Source organism: Prionailurus bengalensis, chromosome D1 (genome assembly GCF_016509475.1).
Source record: "Prionailurus bengalensis isolate Pbe53 chromosome D1, Fcat_Pben_1.1_paternal_pri, whole genome shotgun sequence".
Lineage (NCBI taxonomy): Eukaryota > Metazoa > Chordata > Mammalia > Carnivora > Felidae > Prionailurus > Prionailurus bengalensis.
The window spans coordinates 76,920,637-76,941,008 of NC_057346.1; the positions used below are offsets into that span (position 1 = coordinate 76,920,637).

General features: G+C 39.7%; 1 protein-coding gene across 2 annotated transcripts in view; it reads left to right on the top strand.

The window, feature by feature from the left end:
- Positions 1 to 20,372, top strand: part of NELL1 (neural EGFL like 1) — an 882,973-nt gene that overhangs the window by 226,070 nt on the left and 636,531 nt on the right. For both annotated transcript variants that reach the window (XM_043580819.1, XM_043580818.1), the window contains exon 12: positions 5,911 to 6,039. In XM_043580819.1, coding sequence (XP_043436754.1) covers positions 5,911 to 6,039 — 129 coding nt within the window. The remainder of the gene's footprint in view (positions 1 to 5,910; positions 6,040 to 20,372) is intronic.

Consider the following 20,372-nt stretch of genomic DNA (forward strand, 5'->3'; position numbering starts at 1 on the left):
AGTCAAGTAAAAGAACTTGAATATTGGGCTGTGTGTGTGTAGTCTACAATCTGGTCACAGCTTCTAATTCTGAAAAAAAAAAAGATTTAAGGAAGAGGGTAACTTTGAGTAGTCTCATGCATCAGACCATGTTGATAACCAGCTGAAGGAAAAATTATATAAGGGCTAGCTAGAGGGCTTGTTAAGAGATTATAGGTAGCAACTGAAGACTGATATCCAGGAAGGGAAGAATCTGTATCCCAATGTCATGGTATGGAGACACATCAGATAAGAAAGACAAAGTCTTTAGAAGGATTCTGAAATGTGGAGATTTGAGGATTTATGATTTGGCAGCCAACTCTGATCCTGGAGTGGAGTTTAAAGAATGAGGATGTCCAGCTGGGGGTGGTGAAAGTATCCTAAAACTGGATTGTGGTCATGGCTGCAAAACTGTGTAAACTGATTAAAAATCATCAAGGTGTATCTATAATAGGTGAATTTTATAAGATGTAATTCATACCTCTATAAGAAAGAAAAATGGTAACTAGCAAACCAGTCATATTTGCCTTCCAGTTGGTTAGGAGGGTGGAGGCATTAAATGCCACTATAGATTAATTTCTCTGTTCCTTCACTCATTAATTTACCCTCCCATGTTTCTGGCTGGCTGTGTGTCCAGCCAGACATCCACTTACACTTGTGTGGGTAACTTTGTGTGGACATCCATCTGTAAGCCATCCATCCAGTTACCCTTGTGTGGGTAACTTTGGTTGAGAGAAATAAATCAGACCTAGACCCTAGACTTTGAAGATGTTAGTGTGTTTGAAGATAGGATATTTTGTTAAAAATATTTGGTATTGGGGTGTCTGGTATTGGGGTAACTGAGTAACCCAGACAGTTAAGTAAACTCAGTCAGTTAAGCATCCGACTTCAGATCAAGTCATGATCTCATTGTTTGTGAGTCTGAGCCCTGCATAGGGCTCTCTGCTGTCAGCATGGAGCCTGCTCAGATCCTCTGTCCCCCTCTCTTTGTGCCCTTTCCCCTTCTCAGAAATAAACAAGCATTAGAAAAATACGTGAAATTACTTCACAGAAAATAGATATATTGAGGATGAGGAGATACCTAAATTGTAATCCATTTGTGTCTTCATGTGCAAAAGGATATCTTCTTAATATTTTGGATGTCGGAATGCTTAGGAATTTGTTGCTTTGGGGAGGGCAGTGAAATAACATGGCAATGGATAACCTTGGCCTCAGACTCTGGCTTCTGGCTCTGTGTACCTTCCATAATTAACTTCTCCAAACTCCATCCGCTGAATCTATAAAGTACAAATAATAATTTCAGTTTCGTAGGGTTGTTAATAGAATTACATGCGATAATGCATGTAAAAACACTTAGCTGAGCGCCTACCATTTGTGTTAATTATTATTATTACATTTCTGCCAGATTATTTGACATTCTCCAACTGTATCCTTCTTCCTCACGGGGTTGGAGTCCCATTCCTTTTTCTAGGATTTGTGCCCACCCCTTCTCATGTTTCTACCTGGGATGAACTCAAGGTCAAGTTTTGCATCATCTAGAAGTGATTTCTCCTTCTCTGAAACACTGATTATTTGTACTATTCATGTCTCACTTCACATAGATTGCCTTGTATTTATACTACCCCTGTATTTGGCTTGTCTCCCCTTAGTTTGTAATTTCCTTGCTGGCAGAGACTATGTCTCAAACATCTTTACTTTTCTCTCAGAAGCTTGCATGGGTGCTTCAGTCCACAGAAATGGATGCCCCATAAATATTGATTATTCACTCCTGCAGGAAGGCAAGCAGATAGTGAATAAATACTGCTTGAAAGGAGGCCTGGATTAATTAATTAAACTCATGCTTTTGGCACAGTGGTCAGGCCCAGCCAAAGTAGATTTGACATTAAGGTTGGTTTGTCCCATGGGCCCTTCATTGTCCTTGAAAATACAGTTTACCACCTGAGAAACTTAACAGGAACCCATGGGGGAGGGGAAGGAAAAAAAAAAAGAGGTTAGAGTGGGAGAGAGCCAAAGCATAAGAGACTGTTAAAAACTGAGAACAAACTGAGGGTTGATGGGGGGTGGGAGGGAGGAGAGGGTGGGTGATGGGTATTGAGGAGGGCACCTTTTGGGGTGAGCACTGGGTGTTGTATGGAAACCAATTTGACAATAAATTTCATATAAAAAAATAAATAAATTACAAAAAAAACCAAAAAAAAACCAAACAAAAAAAGAAAATACAATTTACCCAACTTTCTGCATTGTGAATTGACGTGGCATACGCTTGATAGAGATGCATTGGGATATCAACATTGTCTGAGTGGCTTTTTTCCTGCCTGTCAAATGCTTGCAGAAGGAAAAGGACAGTTGCAGTCTCCTGGAAAAAAGAGAAAAGAAACAAAGAATACATGTCATAATGGATACACATGTGACCTTGGGTCGAACTTCACAATGAAACAAAATGTGACAACTTAATTATTGATCAATTCTGACATGGGGAGGAAAGTGTAGCCCCTTTATCTGGCACTGAGCTAAGACGTCTGAAAATGGTCCCTTTGGTAGCAAAATCTCAAGTCTTTTTATTTGTAATGGTTATTGTAAGCCTTTAAAGCCGTAGTAACAGTGTTTTTGACTGACAGAGGTGGTAGGTTTCCAGCAAGTTAAGTTTTTGCTCTCATTTTGATTGGGGCAGTTAACAGGTTATAAATAGTGAGGCTGAGTCTGATACTATCTATGGATTCACTCTTTGATGTCCTGAGGAACAGCTACATCTTTCACTTTGTATCCTGAAGTTTTGTTGTCTGAGAGGATATAGGATATGGTGAAAAGTACATGGGCCTTGGAGTTCACCAGACCTAATTTAGAACCCTGGCATCTCCATCCTCCATCTACTAGCTAGATAATAGTTTAATCTCCTCCTTCCTTATCTAGAAGTGGAGGAGAACAGTGTTACTAAGTTACTTTGAACTGTAGTTGTTGTTGTCAACGTTATCATAATCCTTCTCATCTTTGTGGCTAACATTTCTTGACCTCTTCGTATGTACCAAGGATTGTTCTAAGTGTGCTACATGGAGTAGCCAGTTTAACTCATTAATTCACGTGTATTAGGAAGTGTAATGCCATGCATTATATTATATTGTAGGTGTGTGAATCTTATTATTTAATAATAGTATCTTTTAAAATTCTGTTTCAAAGGAAAAAAAAAAGTTACAGAATGCCATCACCAAAAGGATTTAAGCTTGGAGTTTATATAATTCAATGAGTTTTATCTTGGTTAAAGCCAGAAGCTATTGTTCACATGATAAATATGCAAAATATAAAAGCAGAGCTATTTTGGTTGAATCCGGGGTGGGGGACTTGAGCCCTACCTGACCATTTGTGCCCCAGGCTCTGAGCAATAGTTTCAATATCACTGATGTTGTCCCTTCCCAGTGTACCTGTCTAGGTAGGTGAAGTGATTTATTGCGCTTGTGGCTCCAGAACCTGTATTAGAAATGAAATCTCCTGCCTCCAAGAACCATTCTTGTCTATGAGACCACAATATGTGATCTAGCAATATAGTTCACTGAAATGTACTGAGTTCAAGTTGATAAAGCACATTCATAACCTTATTGTATTTGAACTTTTGCGGTAGGAATAACATATTCCTCCTAGTTCACCTAAAAATGCTGCACCATAAATATCCCCAAATTTGGTGGAGTTGGCAATAAGGGGAAAAATCAGAGACCAGAAATACTGAAAAAAGTGATTCCATCGAGATAAGCAAGAACACTGGAGTTGGGATTTGCCATGAGGGCAATGTCTAATCGCTGGTGGTAGAATCTGCCTCTAATAGACACTACCAACAGATGGGAGACAAAGTCTAGGGCTTGTGTGAGATGCATAAATCAAGAACCTTGAGGGGAGAATCCTCATTGGGTGGCTAGGAGAAACCTCCTTTGCAAAAGGAGACTGATCTATCAGTCTTGACTCTAGATAAGGGGGTATGGAGGAGAAAACATTGCATTCCTGAAAGCTTAGGGCCTGAATTTATTCTACCTGTGTGGCTCAATCATCATGTCCCAAAGCAAAATACAAAGTGTTCTTGGGTTGATGGTTCCTTTGGGAAGCTGAAGGAATCCAACACAAACCTTCACTGAAGAAATGCCATTTTAAACCCCAAATCTCAATTCCCACAGATTAAATTATAAAAAAATATGTGCTCACATACTGAGGAATCACTGAAAACAAGAATCACTTAAAACAAGTCATGCACAATACTTAGCGAAACCATAAACCACAAAATCAGATGTACAAAAACTGAAGATCCTGGAATTATTGATGTAAGACAAATGTGTCTCGTGCTTTTTTAAAAAAGGAAATTAAGCAGCACCTGGGTGGCTCAGTCAGTTAAGCGTACAACTTCAGTTCAGGTCATGATATCCTGGTCCATGAGTTCAAACCCTGCATTGGGCTCTGTGCTGACAGCTCAGAGCCTTGGAACCTGCTTCAGATTCTGTCTCCCTCTCTCTCTTCCCCTCCCCCACTTGGATTCTGTCTCTCTCTTTGAAATAAATGTTAAAAAATAAAAGCTTTTCAAAAAAAAAATAAAAAAGGAAATTAAAAGATGAAAAAGGCACTGTGGGATTTGACCAAGGAGACAAAATAAGAATTCTAGAAAATCTGTGAAATAAAAATGCTGTTGATGAGTGAAACTGACCATGACCCAGGCCAAAAGAGAATAAAGATATGTCTGGAAGTTACACAGAATTCAGTACAGAGAGAAAAAGGGAGTAGAAATAGGAAAGGAAGGCTGAGCAGCATGGAGAAGAGCTTGAGAAGAAATAACATTTATCTGATTGGAGTTCTGAAAAGAGAGAATAGAGAAAATGGTGAAGAAAGGTTCTGAAGAGACACTCCCTGCGAATGTTCCAAATTGATGAAAGATTTGATCTTTAGATTCAGAAATCCCAAGGAATCATAGGAAGAAGAAATAAAAATGAACTTACCCTGGAGTAAAATTGAAGAATACAAAAGGACATTTAAACAAATTAAGATTGAGCCCAGTCACTTTCAAATTATCTTCACTAAAGGAATTTGTAAAGGGCACTTGAGAGAGAAAAAGAATTATCCTGGAAGCCATGTCTGCGATTCAAAAAGGAATGTTGGGAAAATAAATATGGAACACATGGTTTAAAAAGGATGCTCTGGGAAACCTGCTTGGGGATGTTTCTTGCCGCGTTGTTTGTGATTCAAAACCTGCAAATATCCCCAGTGCTCATCTGTAGTATAATGGATAGATGGTGGAATATTGGTGCCACAGAGTATTATACAGGATTGATGAATAAACTGTAGCTACAGGCAATAGCAGGGATGAATAGAAAATACACCATAGAGAATATGTAAAATATAATTTCTTTCATGTGGAGTTCAAAATGGGCATAAACTGAATGATCTATTTAGAAATAAGCACCTATATATGGCAAATGATAAAAACATGCAAGGGAGTGATAAACACAAAATTCAAGATAGTCCTCTTTGATGGCTGGGAGGGGACTCAGGGAGATGTAATCAAGGGGTACTGATAATCTGGTCGTGTTCATTTTATATATTCATGTAGATTCATTTTACATATTTCCTGTGAGTCGTAAGTTTTACAATAAGGCGATTATAAAAAGATTGGTTATGTAAGAAAGTGGTGGGAAGGGGATTCAGGGTCAGCCTCGATCAAACATACTTTGAAAAGCATTAAAGAGAAACATCTCAAGCATGTGGTAGTCCAGTTTCCCATTCCTACTCTCCCACCCCCTTCCTAGCCTACTGGCATATTGCCAGTGTATGTTTTCATGCATGGTGACAAAATAGTAAAGATAATTCGTGGTTTATTACTTGAAAGTCTTTTGTTCTAATGTAAAATTTTATTTGCTTTTTTAGGTCATAACTTTTGTGCAGAAGGACCTACATGTGGTGAAAACTCAGAGTGTAAAAACTGGAATACAAAAGCTACTTGTGAGTGCAAGAATGGCTACATTTCTGTCCAGGGAGACTCTGCCTACTGCGAAGGTAAGTAAGCTATAATAAAGTCATTTGTGAGAAATGTACTCCTGGTAGACATGGTTGAAATTGAAAGCTGTCACTTGGCTCTGGTCTTCTGGGATCCTGCCAGAAATTATATCGACTACTTGGGTGCTCTGTTCTCCTCGTTTATCCAGGCTTCTCAGTAGCATGTGGAAAGCCAGACCTTTGGAGGTAGTTCTGAAACACAGCAAAGCAACAAAAGTGGCAGGGCCATGTCAAATCCCATGTTCTGCTTTCACTATATGTAATAATCACTGGCAAAACCATAAACACATGATGTTCTTTTGCCTTATTTGAGTGAATTAGTATTTCCAAGTTCAGCTGAAGGTTATAGGGTGGGTCCTCTTTTTGAATGCTTTGATACTAGCTTATACCTGACTGCCTTTTTCTTCACCTGCCAAGGTCAGAAGTTTTTTTTTCAATTGGGTTTCTAAATGACTGATTCATGGGTTGCTAATTCATAAACTATACTAAAAGTCACAGTGACAGACGGACTCGTAACTTTGGCACTTGGATGGATGCCATTACAGGGGTTAGTGGCTTCAGGCATCAGTGATCCCCATTTCCACTCTAGAGAGCAGAACAACTCTATGTGAATGCCTCTTTCCAGGCTTAGCATTCCACCTTGATGGTGGTGAGCAATGCATACTCCTGCTCCTGTGTAATCCCCTAGTATCCCAGCCCATCCATTTCTCAGGTTCTAGCTGGCTCGGTCTCATCAGTTTGAGAAGTTCTAATGGGCAAAGTGGTGGTGAAGCTGTTTCTGTGTCTTGGTTGGACCCAATCGTTCCTGTCCGATTCACTAACAATGTATTGAACCTTGAGCTCTGTTAATTGGGAAGGTAGAGGTCTTGAATGGAATGAATGCTGTAAATCCTTGGTCATGCTCTTCTAATTGGTTTGGTTCTCCACTGGCTCACGTATTCTCAAGGTAAAGATGATTCATGATGAAAATGGTTTTTTCCATTCCGTTTGTATCATTGATCTCTGCTTAATTTCTTGGCTTTGATTAAACCTCTTGAGTTGTTAAGAAAATGTGTGTAATGCTCGCTGGTGCTCAGTACCTGGTGGGTGGCCTTTGGTTTTGATCTCTTCTAAAAGACTTTGTCCATTACTGCTTTGGTTCTTATTAACTGTACAGTATAACCAACAGGTCTTTTCCCTTTCTCCTTTATGTCTTTCTTTCCACCTTTGCTTACTTTTATTGATTTGAACTTGATTAGAGAAACATGCCATTTGGGAGGATGAAGTTTCCCCTTTGCTTTATGAATCCTTTTTCATCTATCCTTCAATATCCTGGTACTCATTTGTCAGTTTTGAGGAAGAGGACTGATAACGTCAGTACTTCATATTAATATTTATTTTTTTTAATCTTAGGCTGTTTTTTTATTTTTTGGTCAGAAAATTAATTTCAGAACTTTAAAATTTGAACATTCTCCCCCTCAGTTTCCATGGAAAATCCTACAAAGCAGGTAATGTTCTAAAAATTTTACTGTCCCCTTCTGTTATCTGTGGGGATAGACTATGAATAATTATAATAATGACAGAGGAAACTCAAAATCATTTGAATCTTGATCCTCCCACTGGCAGAACCAGTACACCTACCACTCCTGGCTCCCCTTAGCTATTGAGAGCTAGCAGAATATGGGAGAAAATTACTGCTGTGCAAGCTGTTTGGGATTCTGATTCATTCCTCATCAATGCCATTTTTAATTGCATAGAATAAACTCCATGAGTAGCCATTTGTGATAGTAAATCTGCCCTTTGTGTGAGAGGCCCTATTTGTCAGTAAGTGATTTTAGGTCTCATCACTGTTTTCTTGGACATACTTCTTTTTAGCCTAGTGTATGTACCTGGCTTTGGGCCACAGTGCACTGCGGTGCTACCTTTGGTAATGGTGATGTGCTAAAGCTTCAGTCCTTTCTCTCTTGCTGTGGAGACTTTCTACATGTCCCAGCAGGCTTGTACATGGAGAGGATGAGAGCCCCAAGAAGAAATGACCAAACATTAGAGTCCATGTATGGGATAAGAATAGAACTCATCTGGATGGGAGGACCTGAGAACAAAGTAGAGTGAATATCAACATTTAGAGCAGAAGCCCATTTCTCATTCCATCCTGCCATCTTCAGCACATTGGACTAGGGGCTTATTTTCCTCCGGTGGCTGATGACTGCCATGGCCCTAGGCATAGTGTCCTAATACCAGTGTCCCAAGCAAGCAAAGAAGGAAGGGGAATGAATGGGTTACAAACCTTCTCTGTGTGAAGTTCTGTTTTTTGTGTTTAAGGAAAGTCCTTCCTGGAAAATTCCCTGTAACCCCCTGTCCCTGCCCACATGCAGATTTCCACTCTCCTATTTTTCAGACCTGGGTTACATCTTCTTCAACCCTAGACCAACTTTTGGGCAAGGAGAATGAGAGGGCTGTTACTGGTTTGGGTTGTATTCAATTCTTGGGAGCTGGGGTAGGGGTTTTCCTTCCCTGAAACCAAATGATCTTTGCCCTTTACCTGAACCACTTAGGACTGTGGCAGTGAGAGGAGGAGAGTGGTTTTCGGTGGGCAAAAAGCAATGCCTATCCCATTGTTTTATGGTTAAATGCAGTTTATGGTCATTTTCCCAGCTCTGTCCTCAGATGGTCTGCGATAGTCTGATGGACAAGATTAGAGGTCACCAAGTGCCCACCTGGGTACCAGGGACTCTCAGGCTGAGTTCGTTGTCTTGCCATAGTCTAGAGAGAGGTAGATACTTTTGAACTGCCTCAGGCAAGTTATTTTTTTACTCTGAGTAAATGGAGTGAAAATGACCCGTGGTACAAACCACAACGAACAAGACTGCCTTGCAAATTAAAACAAAATATTACACACATTGTCCAGGCTATCTTGAAAAGCCCATTCAAGGCTCTCAGTGGAAAAAGAAGCACAAAAGGCTTTCAATTTTCTTAACTTCCTTGGGTAGTAGCAGAGATACAGTATTAAAGACTCCTGCTCTATAGAGGTTGCCGGAGAAACTGCCATAAAGATACCGGAATTCTTAGCCAATCAATGGAGGATAATAAGACCTTTTGTCAGCTCTGATACAATTCACAGGAGATCATTTCATTTTGCCTCGTCCAACTCAGCACCAACATTCCCCATTTTGAAGATAGTTTTAGTTGGATTTTGGTGTTTTATGTATCTGGTCTGCTGAGGTGTTTGATCTCTGCGATGACATTTTCACTGAGTTGGTCTTAAATAGTTTCTGATACATTGGCTTAAGTTAGAGGCAGTTTCTGAGGAAAGTATAGCAATTGGAGGTCTACTCATAATCTTCTTGAGTTTGGAGTCTGTATAAATAGTCTCATTAACGTTTTCTTGCTGGAGTAAAAGTTATTTAGAAAAAGAAAAGGACAATGTGATGTCATATACATCATGCCGTCTGCCAGGCATGGGAAGTACTACAATTAGCATTAAGTCACAGTAACTTCTACTTACAGACTACTCTGAATTTTTCAGACTTCTTTTATGTATATTGTACTCTTTGAGACTTAAATCTGTGAAGAAAGCGGCAGCATTGACCATAGTTAACTATGTTGTACAAGTGCCAGACACTCATACTCAGAGAAATGAAGTAAAGATAATACTCAACTTGCTTCTACTCCCTACCTTCCCTCCCCCCATCCCATTTCAATGTTGTATTTTTGTTTAAAATATTAGCTGCCTCCTTGAGCCAATGAAATATCAGTGGGTGTGACCTGTATTTCAGGGTAGAAGCTTTAAGAGCTATTGTAGGGTTCCACCTCATTCTCTTCCCTCTGTAACACAAAATTGGCAGTATGCCAGGGCAGGGCTGCAGTTCCAGAATGAAGAGGACAAGGAGCAGGGGGACAACTGACAGGTGATGGACATGTGGCATGAAGGAGAAATAATTGTGTAAATCACTGAAATGTTGGAAGGTGTAATTATCTGAGGGTGCAATTGCTTTTGCATAACTTAGCCAAAGTCTACCTTACCCTGCCTGAATTATTTGATAGAAGTTTTGTGGTTTCAGAAAGATACCTCTAGCTCAGTGCCCATGACTGAAAGCAATTTTTTTTTTAATGGAACAAGCATTGAAGATTACTGGAAAAAGTGCCAATGGAGTGGATCATTAATAGTCTGTTCTGGCTATGCTGCCACACAATAGACTTTTTGCAGACCACAAGTTGTAAATTAGTGCTTTGTTATGGCTGATTCCAATATGGGAAATTGGATTTCCCAATTACCATAATGAAACAGTGCATGTCAGAAACTTAGCAAATTGTCTGGTATCCACTAAACATTTAATGGATCACAACAGATACCATTATGATCGTCATTAACTTACATCATTAACACTTATGAAGATCTTAGGATTTGAAGAGTGTGTACTCACTGAGGCCAATACTTTGTGAAAGTGGGCTTCCGTCGTTACATCTTGTGGGAGAGTGTTCTTAGATGGAAGGATTGGATTTTATCAGTTCTGTCCACAGTGTATTGTTGAAGGAGGGGTATGAAACATATTTATAATGATAAAATCCTTTTTTTTTTTAAACATGAGTGGGATTGTATTCAAGAAAATGTTGTGGAACAAAATAACCTATATGGGTATGAATTTAACAATTTCATGTAACAAAAGTACTGAAATGTCTGAAACACAGCAACTGATAAGCAAGGTGATTGAAAACTTCTTTTGGGGCGCCTGGGTGGCGCAGTCGGTTAAGCGTCCGACTTCAGCCAGGTCACGATCTTGCGGTCCGGGAGTTCGAGCCCCGCGTCGGGCTCTGGGCTGATGGCTCGGAGCCTGGAGCCTGTTTCCGATTCTGTGTCTCCCTCTCTCTCTGCCCCTCCCCCGTTCATGCTCTGTCTCTCTCTGTCCCAAAAATAAATAAACGTTGAAAAAAAAATAAAAAAAAAAAAAACTTCTTTTGCGTAACTAGGAGTGATAAAGTGTTAAGAGTCTGGTACAGTGGCAGAAAGGTCAGTGGTCAAATGAGATGATTTCAGAATAGCTAAGGTGGTACATTTTATTGGATGCAGAGGCTAGTATGTATGCAATTCCATAGAAACAAGATGCTGTAAACTCTTGATGAAGAGACTGCATGGGAGAACATCTAGTTGCTTAATTATACTTCTAATTATGCAAGGATTAATCAGGTAACTCTTGTTGTTTTGATTGTTATAAAATGCATGAGCTTCATGATACATGTAGCCCAATTTATACTTGAATCTGGGCTTCAGTCTCCTGAAGTCCTGCTTTGGACAGCATAAGGATCATAAGGCTCTGTTGAGTATTCATGTTAATAGAATCTTAACTCTAAGCTCCAGCTCCTGTTTATTTCCAGGGATTCAGAATGCTTGAAATAAGAATACCCTGAAGTATCCTTTTTACCCCCATTTAGCCTACATGACTAATAGATCTTCCGGTACCTAGTTATCTGTCAACCCCATGCCCCATGCCCTATCTTTCCAAGACTGTGATCTCTATCTGGCCTTTGCTTTGCTCATAATAACCCATGTGTCACCTTCTTCCCAGCACCAGATAGAGATGAGCCTTATTCCTGGTGTTGATTTTGTCTCTGCTGCTTTGTCAAGGGTATTGATGAAAGGCATCAGCTTCTTCTCTCCCACCCTCTTGAGCTCTTGCTGCTTTTTACCAACCATCTTTCCCCCCTAACTCTCTTCTTGGAATTATTAAAGAAAAGAAAAAGCCCAAATCCAAATCTTGGTTACTGCATTTGGGTTAAACCACTGGGTTAATTGTTAAGCTCTGGGGCTCAGGAAGGAGCCCCAGATAATCCAAGTGAAACAGTCGTCAGGACTAATGTTAAAGTGGCACTATTTTGTTTCTTCAAACCTTGTTTCAAAAGATCATTTGTAGGATATTGTTTGGAATTTTTAGTTATTTATTTATGGTAAAAGTGTTGTAAGTGTTGATGAGGTTTCCAGGCTAGCTCATTGTAGCCTAGCTAACTCATTATGCCCCTGAAGTGTTATACTACAAAGCTCTGCTGAGTTCAGGATGCTGAGAACAGAGGACTGTATTCTCCTAATCTCCCTTAATGGCACTTCCATCCACAGACTTGATCCATTCACAAAGTGTAGAAGTTCTTAGTCCCATTCTTCCCCTCACACCCAATATCTGCTATGTCAGGAAGTCTTACTGGTATTCCCTCCAAAATGAGTCCCAAGTTCACCCATGTCTTGCTATGACTCCAGTCCAAGCCTCCTTTATCTCTTGGCTAGTGATTGTGATGGTGTCTTGTCTGTTGGAATCCATTCTCCAGACATTGATCAGATTGGGCTTTTTAAAATGTAAGTCAAGGGCGCTGGGGTGGCTCTGTCCCTTAGCATCTACCTTGAGCTCAGGTCATGATCTCGTAGTTCATGGGTTCGAGCCCTGCATCAGGCTCTGTGCTGCTGCTTTAGCACATCACCATTACCAATGGTGCTGCTGTCAGCTCAGAGCCTGGAGCCTGCTTCAGATTCTGTGTCTCCTTCGCTCTCTGCCCATACCCCACTCATGCTGTCTCTGCTCTCCCTCAAAAATAAACAAACATTAAAAAAGGAAATAACATGTAAATCACATTCTTCTCATTGTCGACAATGGTCTAATGGTTCTCTCGCCTCTTAGAATAATATCCCAGTTAGGTCCTGTGTCAGGCTGTATGTGAACCAGAACCTACCTACTTCTGTCTTCATCTCCTACCACTCTTTCTGACGCCCACTCTTCTCTCATCACACCATAATTCTTTGTGTTCCTTGAACAGGCTTGTGCGATAAAATCATTCTTTCCTCAGCCTGGGATACTCTTCACCCACATCTTCCCTAATTTGCTTTCTAGTGATCATTTAAGTTGTAGCTCAAATGTCACCACATTAGAAAGGCCTCTCCTAACCATTCTCACCAAGTTAGCTCTGTTACTATTCTTAGCTACTCTCTGTGTAGCATTTTATTTCCTTCATTGCACTTGTTGTCTAAAATTGTGGTGTTTTCCTGCTTAAAGGTGGGTGATGTTTTCTCCTTCGAATATAACCTGTGTGATGGTAGCAGTTTTATCTTATTCATTGTGTCTCTAGCACCTGGAAAAGCGCATAGTACATTGAAGACACAGAACAATGTTTTAAATTTATGAAGGGATGGAAATCTCAAGCTGATGCTTGCCTTTCTGTATCTGTGACACTGCTTTCTTTCTTGTATGAGAGTTGTTGTCTTAGTATGGTAAGGGCTTCTTTTTAGAGTGCAGAGTCTTCTCATTTTGCTAACATTCAGTTGCATATAATGCTGAAATGCCGTCTGCTCATTTGAGTCCATGTAAAGAAGACTGACAGGAGAGTCAGTTTTCACAATAATTTTGGTCACTTTTTTTGGTGTTGGTGAGGATGTGATGAAAAGGGAACTTTTGTGCCCTATTGGTGGTAATGCAAATTGGTGTAGCTACTTTGGAAAACAATATGGAGGTTCCTCAAAAAATTAAAAAGAGAACTACAGTATGATCCAGCAATTCCATTTCTGGGTATTTGAAGAAAATGAAAATACTAATTTGAAAAATTTATGCACCCTATTTTTCATTGCAGCATTGTCTCCTATAGCCAAGGTATGAAAATAAAAGTATCCACTGATGGGATGGATGGGTAAGGAAAATGTACATACATACAATGGAATTCAACCATAAAAATGTCTTGCTCTTTGTGACAATGTGGATGGACCTTGAGGGAATTATACTGAGTGAAATAAGTCATACAGAGACACACAGTGTATCATCTCACTTATAGATGCAATCTAGAAAAAACAAAATAAACTGAGCTCATAAACACAGATTGGTGGTTGCTGGGCATGGGGAATGGGTGGAGGATCCAAGTGGTGAAGCGGGGTCAAAAGGTACAAATTTCCAGTGGTGAAATAAGTCATGGAATATAATGTCCAACGTGGTGCCTATGTTACTAATACTGTATCCCATACTTGAAAGTTGCCAAGAGAGAAGATCTTAAAAGTTCTCATCACACAGAAAAAAATTGTAACTATGATGATGGATGTTAGCTATATATCTTGTGATCAGTATGCAGTATACACAAATATCAAATCATTTTGTACACCTGAAACTAATACCGTGTATATGTCAATTATACCTCAGTACAAATACATTTTAAAAATTACAGAAAAATTTCTTGTGGCTTAACCCAATAGAAACTTTCATTTTCTTTCAGATGGATGTTCCTGGTTAGCAGGTAGATTTCCTCATACTTGGGGTTCTGGGACCCAGGCTGTTGTCCTCTTTTGCTCTAGGATGTATAATATGTGGCTTCCAAAGTTGCCATGGAAGGGGAAAGGGATTAGCAGGTGATGAGTGTGAGGTTTTTATAGCGTCTGCTGGCCACATTCCACTGGCCAGAGCCTAGCCACTGGCTATACCTAACTGGAAGAGAGGCTTGTAAATGTTGTCTAGCTCTGTGCCCAGGAGGATAAAGAATTTGTTTTGGTGAATGGTTTTACAGTCTTGCCACAGTTTCTCGATGAAAACATCTCCCCCCATTATTTTTATGTTTTTTACTTTTTATTGCCTGTGTCCCACCAAATGGACTTCTGGCTTCAATTGATTGTATTAAAACTTGCTTACTTGGAAACTGGATAGGATTTAACTAAACTGTCACTTGTACTTTGTTGTTTGCATTATCACCAGGCCTCCCTGTGGCTTTCATTGTATCACATCATCTGGATTTGTTCTGTCCCCAGGATACCCTATATGCCAAAGTGACCCATCCTTCCATAGAAAATTCACAGCCTCTCACATACTAGAGTTCTGAGTTTTATGCTAGAAGGAAAGCAATTCATGGAACAGGCTTACACACATTTATAAAAGATTGATGTCCACATAATGTTCCCAGAGGTAAATGTATTCTTTAAAGAGGTTGCTTATTAATTAAGAAAATCCCCAAACAGTTAAATTTCAAATAGCATAGCAAAAGGAAATGAAAAATCAAACCAATGTGGATGTGGAAGAGAACACTTTTAGGCATGGGCACCAAACAGATTGTCCCTGCCTGGGTGTTTGCCTTGGTAGTCTGCTATCCTTAAATATTCCTCCTTTGTAGCATTTTCCCTCCCTCCTTTTTTTCTTGACAACTCTCAGGACAGTGATGTAGTGAAAGAACATTGAACTCTAAGGATAAGGAGATCTTGATTGATCCTGGCTCTACCACTTAATCACTTGGGTGACCTTGGAAAGTCACTCAGTTCTTCTGTGTCTTGATTTTTCTCAAAGTGCAAACAGGACTTTAAACAAGACTTATATAGTACCATTTGGCTGTGAATGTTAAATAAGAGACTGAATATGAGAGCATTTTGTAAAAGCTAAGGCAGTATAGCTATGTACTGTAACATTATTTATGGTAATTATATAATTACACATTATATAATCGTTACTATAAATATTTTCAACATTGACAGTAATTGGGCTAGTACTTGGTATTCAGCTATCTAGGGTTGAGATACATACACACACACTCTGAATATCTATCAAGCTGTGATGGTTAATTTTTTTTATCCTCATGACTGGGCTAAGGGATGCCCAGATAGCTGGTAAAACATTTTTCCCGCATACTGGAAGAGATGAACATTTGGTTGAGTAGACTGAGTAGAGAGATCCGCCCTCACCATTGTGGGTCAGAATCATTCAATCCATTCAGGGTCTGAATGGAACAATAAAGCAAAGGAAGGCTAAATTCCTTCTTGCTCTTCTTGAGGTATGACATCTATCTTTTTCTCCAAAGGGACATTGGAGCTCCTGGTTCTCAGGCTTTTAGACTCTGGGCTCACATAGGCAGCTTCCTGGTCCTTAGGCCTTTGGATTTGGACTGAGTTATATTATCCACTTTACTAGTTTTCCAGCTCATAGGTAGCAGATTTTGGGTCTCCATAATGATATGAGACAACACCTATAATAAATGTCCTGATTGTATATTTGTCAGTCAGTCTGTATTGATTATCTATCTATCTATCTATCTATCTATCTATCTATCTATCTATCTCCTGTTGGTTTTGTTTCTTTGGAGAATCCTGACTAATACATATCCAGTGTGTATATTGAGCTATTGTTTTATGTTTAACCCTCTGCTAGTCATTATGGACTTCATGGAAGTGAGGATACATGCAGTGTTCTGGGTGAATGGCACCTGCTAGAATTACGCAGTATTAAATGTTGTACAGAGTGTCCCTATCAAGGGCATAGGGAAGAGGCAGACCTAGAGTCTTGTCTCATGCTTTCAGCAAATATTAAGCACCTACTGTCACTGGGTTGTATATTGGGCCCTGGGAACTCAAGGATGATTAAATCATAGTTCATTTCCTCAAGGAAGTTATCGTTTAAAGGCAAAGAGAGCCTTGTTATCAGATAATGAAAATACAGTAGGATTTGTTTTATCTTAGGAATTGAATTGGGTGTTAGGAGCACAGTAGTAGGAGTAATGCATTCTGCCAACTAGAATCTGCACAGGGTGCCCAGTGGAGGGGGTATTTGAGCTGAGTCCAGTTTTTTAGGAGGAAATATGAGGGAAGGCCATCCTCAGCAGAGAGATTAGCATTTATAAAAGTACAACGTGCAAAGTTTGGCATGGTTAGAACATAAAGAGCTTGGTAGAAGATGAGAAAAAGATCTGGCTGATGGCAAAAGGTAAAGAGTAGTGTAGGCATGCTAAGGAGTTTCAGTTTTATCCTGTAGGCTGGTGTGTATCCATATAGGATGCAGGCATCACAACAGGTAGAAAACTGGATCTATTGAGATATGGAAAAAACATTGGAGCTTTAATTAAAAAAATTTTTTTATGTTTATTTTTAAGAGAGAGAGTGTGTGCATGCGAGCTGAGGAGGGGGAGAGAGGATCCCAAAAAGGCTCTATGCCCAGCACAGAGCCTGATGTGGGGCTTGATCTCACAACTGAGATCATGACCTGAGCTGAAATCAAGAGTCAAATGCTTAACTGACTAAGCCACCCAGGTGCCCCTGGGACTTTAATTTCATCTTAGTCTTTTAATTTTCACTTTGGTGTAAGATTTATAATGTACATATTAGTATAATACATGTGTAAAATAGACAAATATTTTCATATAGGAGGTACATGTTCCCAAACTGTTATCTATGTGGAGGCATGATCAAAACCAGAAATCACTAGTATAAGCTACAGAATATCCAGTGGAGGGTCTCTGGTTGGATGACATTATTGGATTGGTGTGTTAGGAAAGTTCTATTCATAGCCATATAGAGAGGCCACATTGTGGAGATGCTGGAGTCATGGAGCCAGATTAGGCAATACTGCTTGAATAATTGGTATCTTCATGTGTTCTCAGCCTTGGCCACAGTGGCTACTGAGGAGAATACTCATCATTGAAATAATCAAGATATGGTTGTTTGGCCTTGCTTGGTGCCTTTCCCCAAATCTTCCCAATATGTTATGTTTGATTCTTGACCATGACTTCCTTCTGAGAGCTCTGGTGCCTGGCATTTTCCCAGATGAATCGTTCTTGCTTTGTTCTTTGGAGAATTTGTCAGAGGGGCTGGGTGGTACCCAGAGGCCAAGCCTATGAGGATGGCCTTATGTTATTTTCCAATGATGTATTTTCACTTTAAGAAATCACCCTGAACCATCTTTTGGCTCACTGTTAGAAGATTTTAGGATTTTAAGTGTCTCCTTGAAAGACATGCATATATTTTATGTATAGTACTTAGCATTTTTATGTAGCAAAAAAAAGGAAGAGAAAAAAGTGAAGTCCCTGCTCATTTTTTAGGGATAAAAATGGTTATTTAAAAAAATTTTGGTAAGTTAAAAAAAAAAAACCTTATCTCTAAGATGCCTAATATCTAGATAGGATTGAGAAGAATTCAACTCAGGAAGCTTTTATTGTGTCCTTGCTTTGGTGGCTGGCATAGTGCCTGCTGTGGCTTCTGCTTCTTGATGAAGCTTGTCTGGGCAAACAATTGTATGCTCCAAATAATTAGGGAAAAATAGTGGAGATACAGTGGAAAGATTCAGCTTAGTTTTGGTGCACTTGGGTTAGAAATTCTTGCTCTCCCATTTTGTGAATATCAATCTCTCTGCTTTTCCCCTCTGTAAAATCAAGGTGCTAATACTTAATAGGGTCTTTTAAGAATTGATACAAGAACTCAAGTGAGTAAAAAGTCTAAGGATTTAGTGCAAAACAGGTTTTAATAAATGTTCTATCACACATAATTAAGTCCTAAATGGTTCAGGATGTGTGTCAGTGAGTAGGGAGGAAGGAGAAGGCTAATTCCTAGAATTAGGGCAAAAGAGGCCCTCAAAGGGATCTTGAAAGACCGGGACAACAATGACTACAAAGGATCATGACTATGTGATTGGGAAGCATGGGATGCTATGGGAGACTCGAGTTGAGAACATAGGGTGTGATGGAGTTCGCGGACCTCGGGGGAGGGTGAGAAGGAGATCATTGCCAGAGTTGAGAACAGCATCTATGTAGACCTGGAGGTGCCAGAAAGCAATGGAATGTTTAGTTTTTCTGTAACCCAGGGTGGGAGATGGAGAGTGGTAAGTGCAGAGTTAGGAGGCCTTATAGACGTGACGAAGTTTGGATGCTACTCTAGCAGCAATGGGAAGTTGAAGAGTTTGGAAGAGATGTGATAAGATGGAATAGATATTTCTGGAAAATCATTCCGGCTGCAGTGGAGGCCGGCATGTAAAGCAGGAGTTCCAGTCGTCAGTCTGTTGCTCTAACTTATGCAAGAGATCATGGTGAAAATGGAGGTGGGAAGAGGCAGGAGGTGAAATCAACAGGATTGGTTGGTTGATTGGATGTGAGGGGCAGATTGGATATTACATAAAAAGGGAATTTAGAATCAATTCTCTGGTTATTGTGTTTATACCACATCAAACTCTAATGGCTGGGTTTGTGGTTTCCTCCTCTGGGCTCTGATGCCACTTTGTTCAAACCTTTATTAGAGTGCTCATCACACAGGATTTTAGTCACTTTTTCAACATATTTTTCTAGGTTAAGAGCTACTCAAAGGTCAGGCCTGTGTCTGATTCATCTTTGTATGCTTAAGATGCAGCCCCGGGGCCTGGAACATAGGAAGTAGATGCACAGAGAATACTTTCTGAATCAACCAGTGGATAAACGAAGGCACGATTCCATGAACAGACTTCAGTGCTCTGTGCTTTCTTTCCACTAAGACATTTAGAATTTCACAGAGAGATCTTGTTTCTTCTCCAAGTGGGGAAAAGCCACCTCAAAATGCCTTTCAAATGGGGCTTGCACATCTTTTTATAAGAACCTTCCCTTCCTTCTTTTACCATTGAAAGGATTTGCCAAAAGCCCAGTCTTAGCGAATAACTTCTAAGGAGCTGCTATAGAGATTTGTGGACTTCTTCCTATTCATTTCTGGATGTTTATTTTCTTGCTGCAGAATTTTGCCTTTTGATACTGACACCTGGCTCCTTGGAACTCTACTAATGGGAACTTTTCTGAGCCTTGTTAAAGAAATTGGATGTATCAGATAGATTATAGTTTACCTGTCAATGCTCGTAGCATTGTGCAAACTTCTGTTTTGTGTTTAACAGAGTAATAAGTGTATTTGTTTAGGATTGGGAGGAAAGAATGGAAATGAGTGTTCTTCTTCCTTCCACCAGCAAGTACGCTTAATGAGGGCTGGGATTGCTTTTCCTTTTGTTCACTGTTCTAGCTCTAGCACCTTGTAAAGGGCCAGGCAGTGTGCTGAGCAGGTATTTACACTTATTTAATCCTGTCTCTACTTGGTCAATAAAGAAATCTAATATGACACAGCTAGTAAATGACAGAGCCTGGGTTTAATCTCCAGTCCTCCTGACACAAAAAGGAATTCAAAGTCCTGTGCAGTGATGCAGAGAAAAAATAACTACAGTTGATTCCTGTTGTACATTTTTATTTGGCCAGGATACATCTGACTAGGTGTCCCATTTCCTCCATTTCTAGTCTATGGCAAATTTCTTACACACAAATACTATGTTCTATTAATATATATTTGTCTTTCTGATGCACCAGCTCATCAGGATTTACAGCAGGCAGGGTAAACCAAGCATCCTTTCTCAATTGCAGAGAAGATGTGATAAAGAGCAATTCTCAGGATCCCTGGGAAATTTTAGTTAGCTCTTCCTTCTTGGGCTATTCTTCTGGGAATCCAAAGGACATTGGGCACTTTCACGTTGAGGCTTTAATATCTCTTATTGCTCTGAGTATAGATAGTTGAAGGGAATCTGTTTAATGTGAAGTTTGAAGTTCTTAAATTTTAAAGAAGAAAAGTGGCTTTAGGACTTTCTACATAC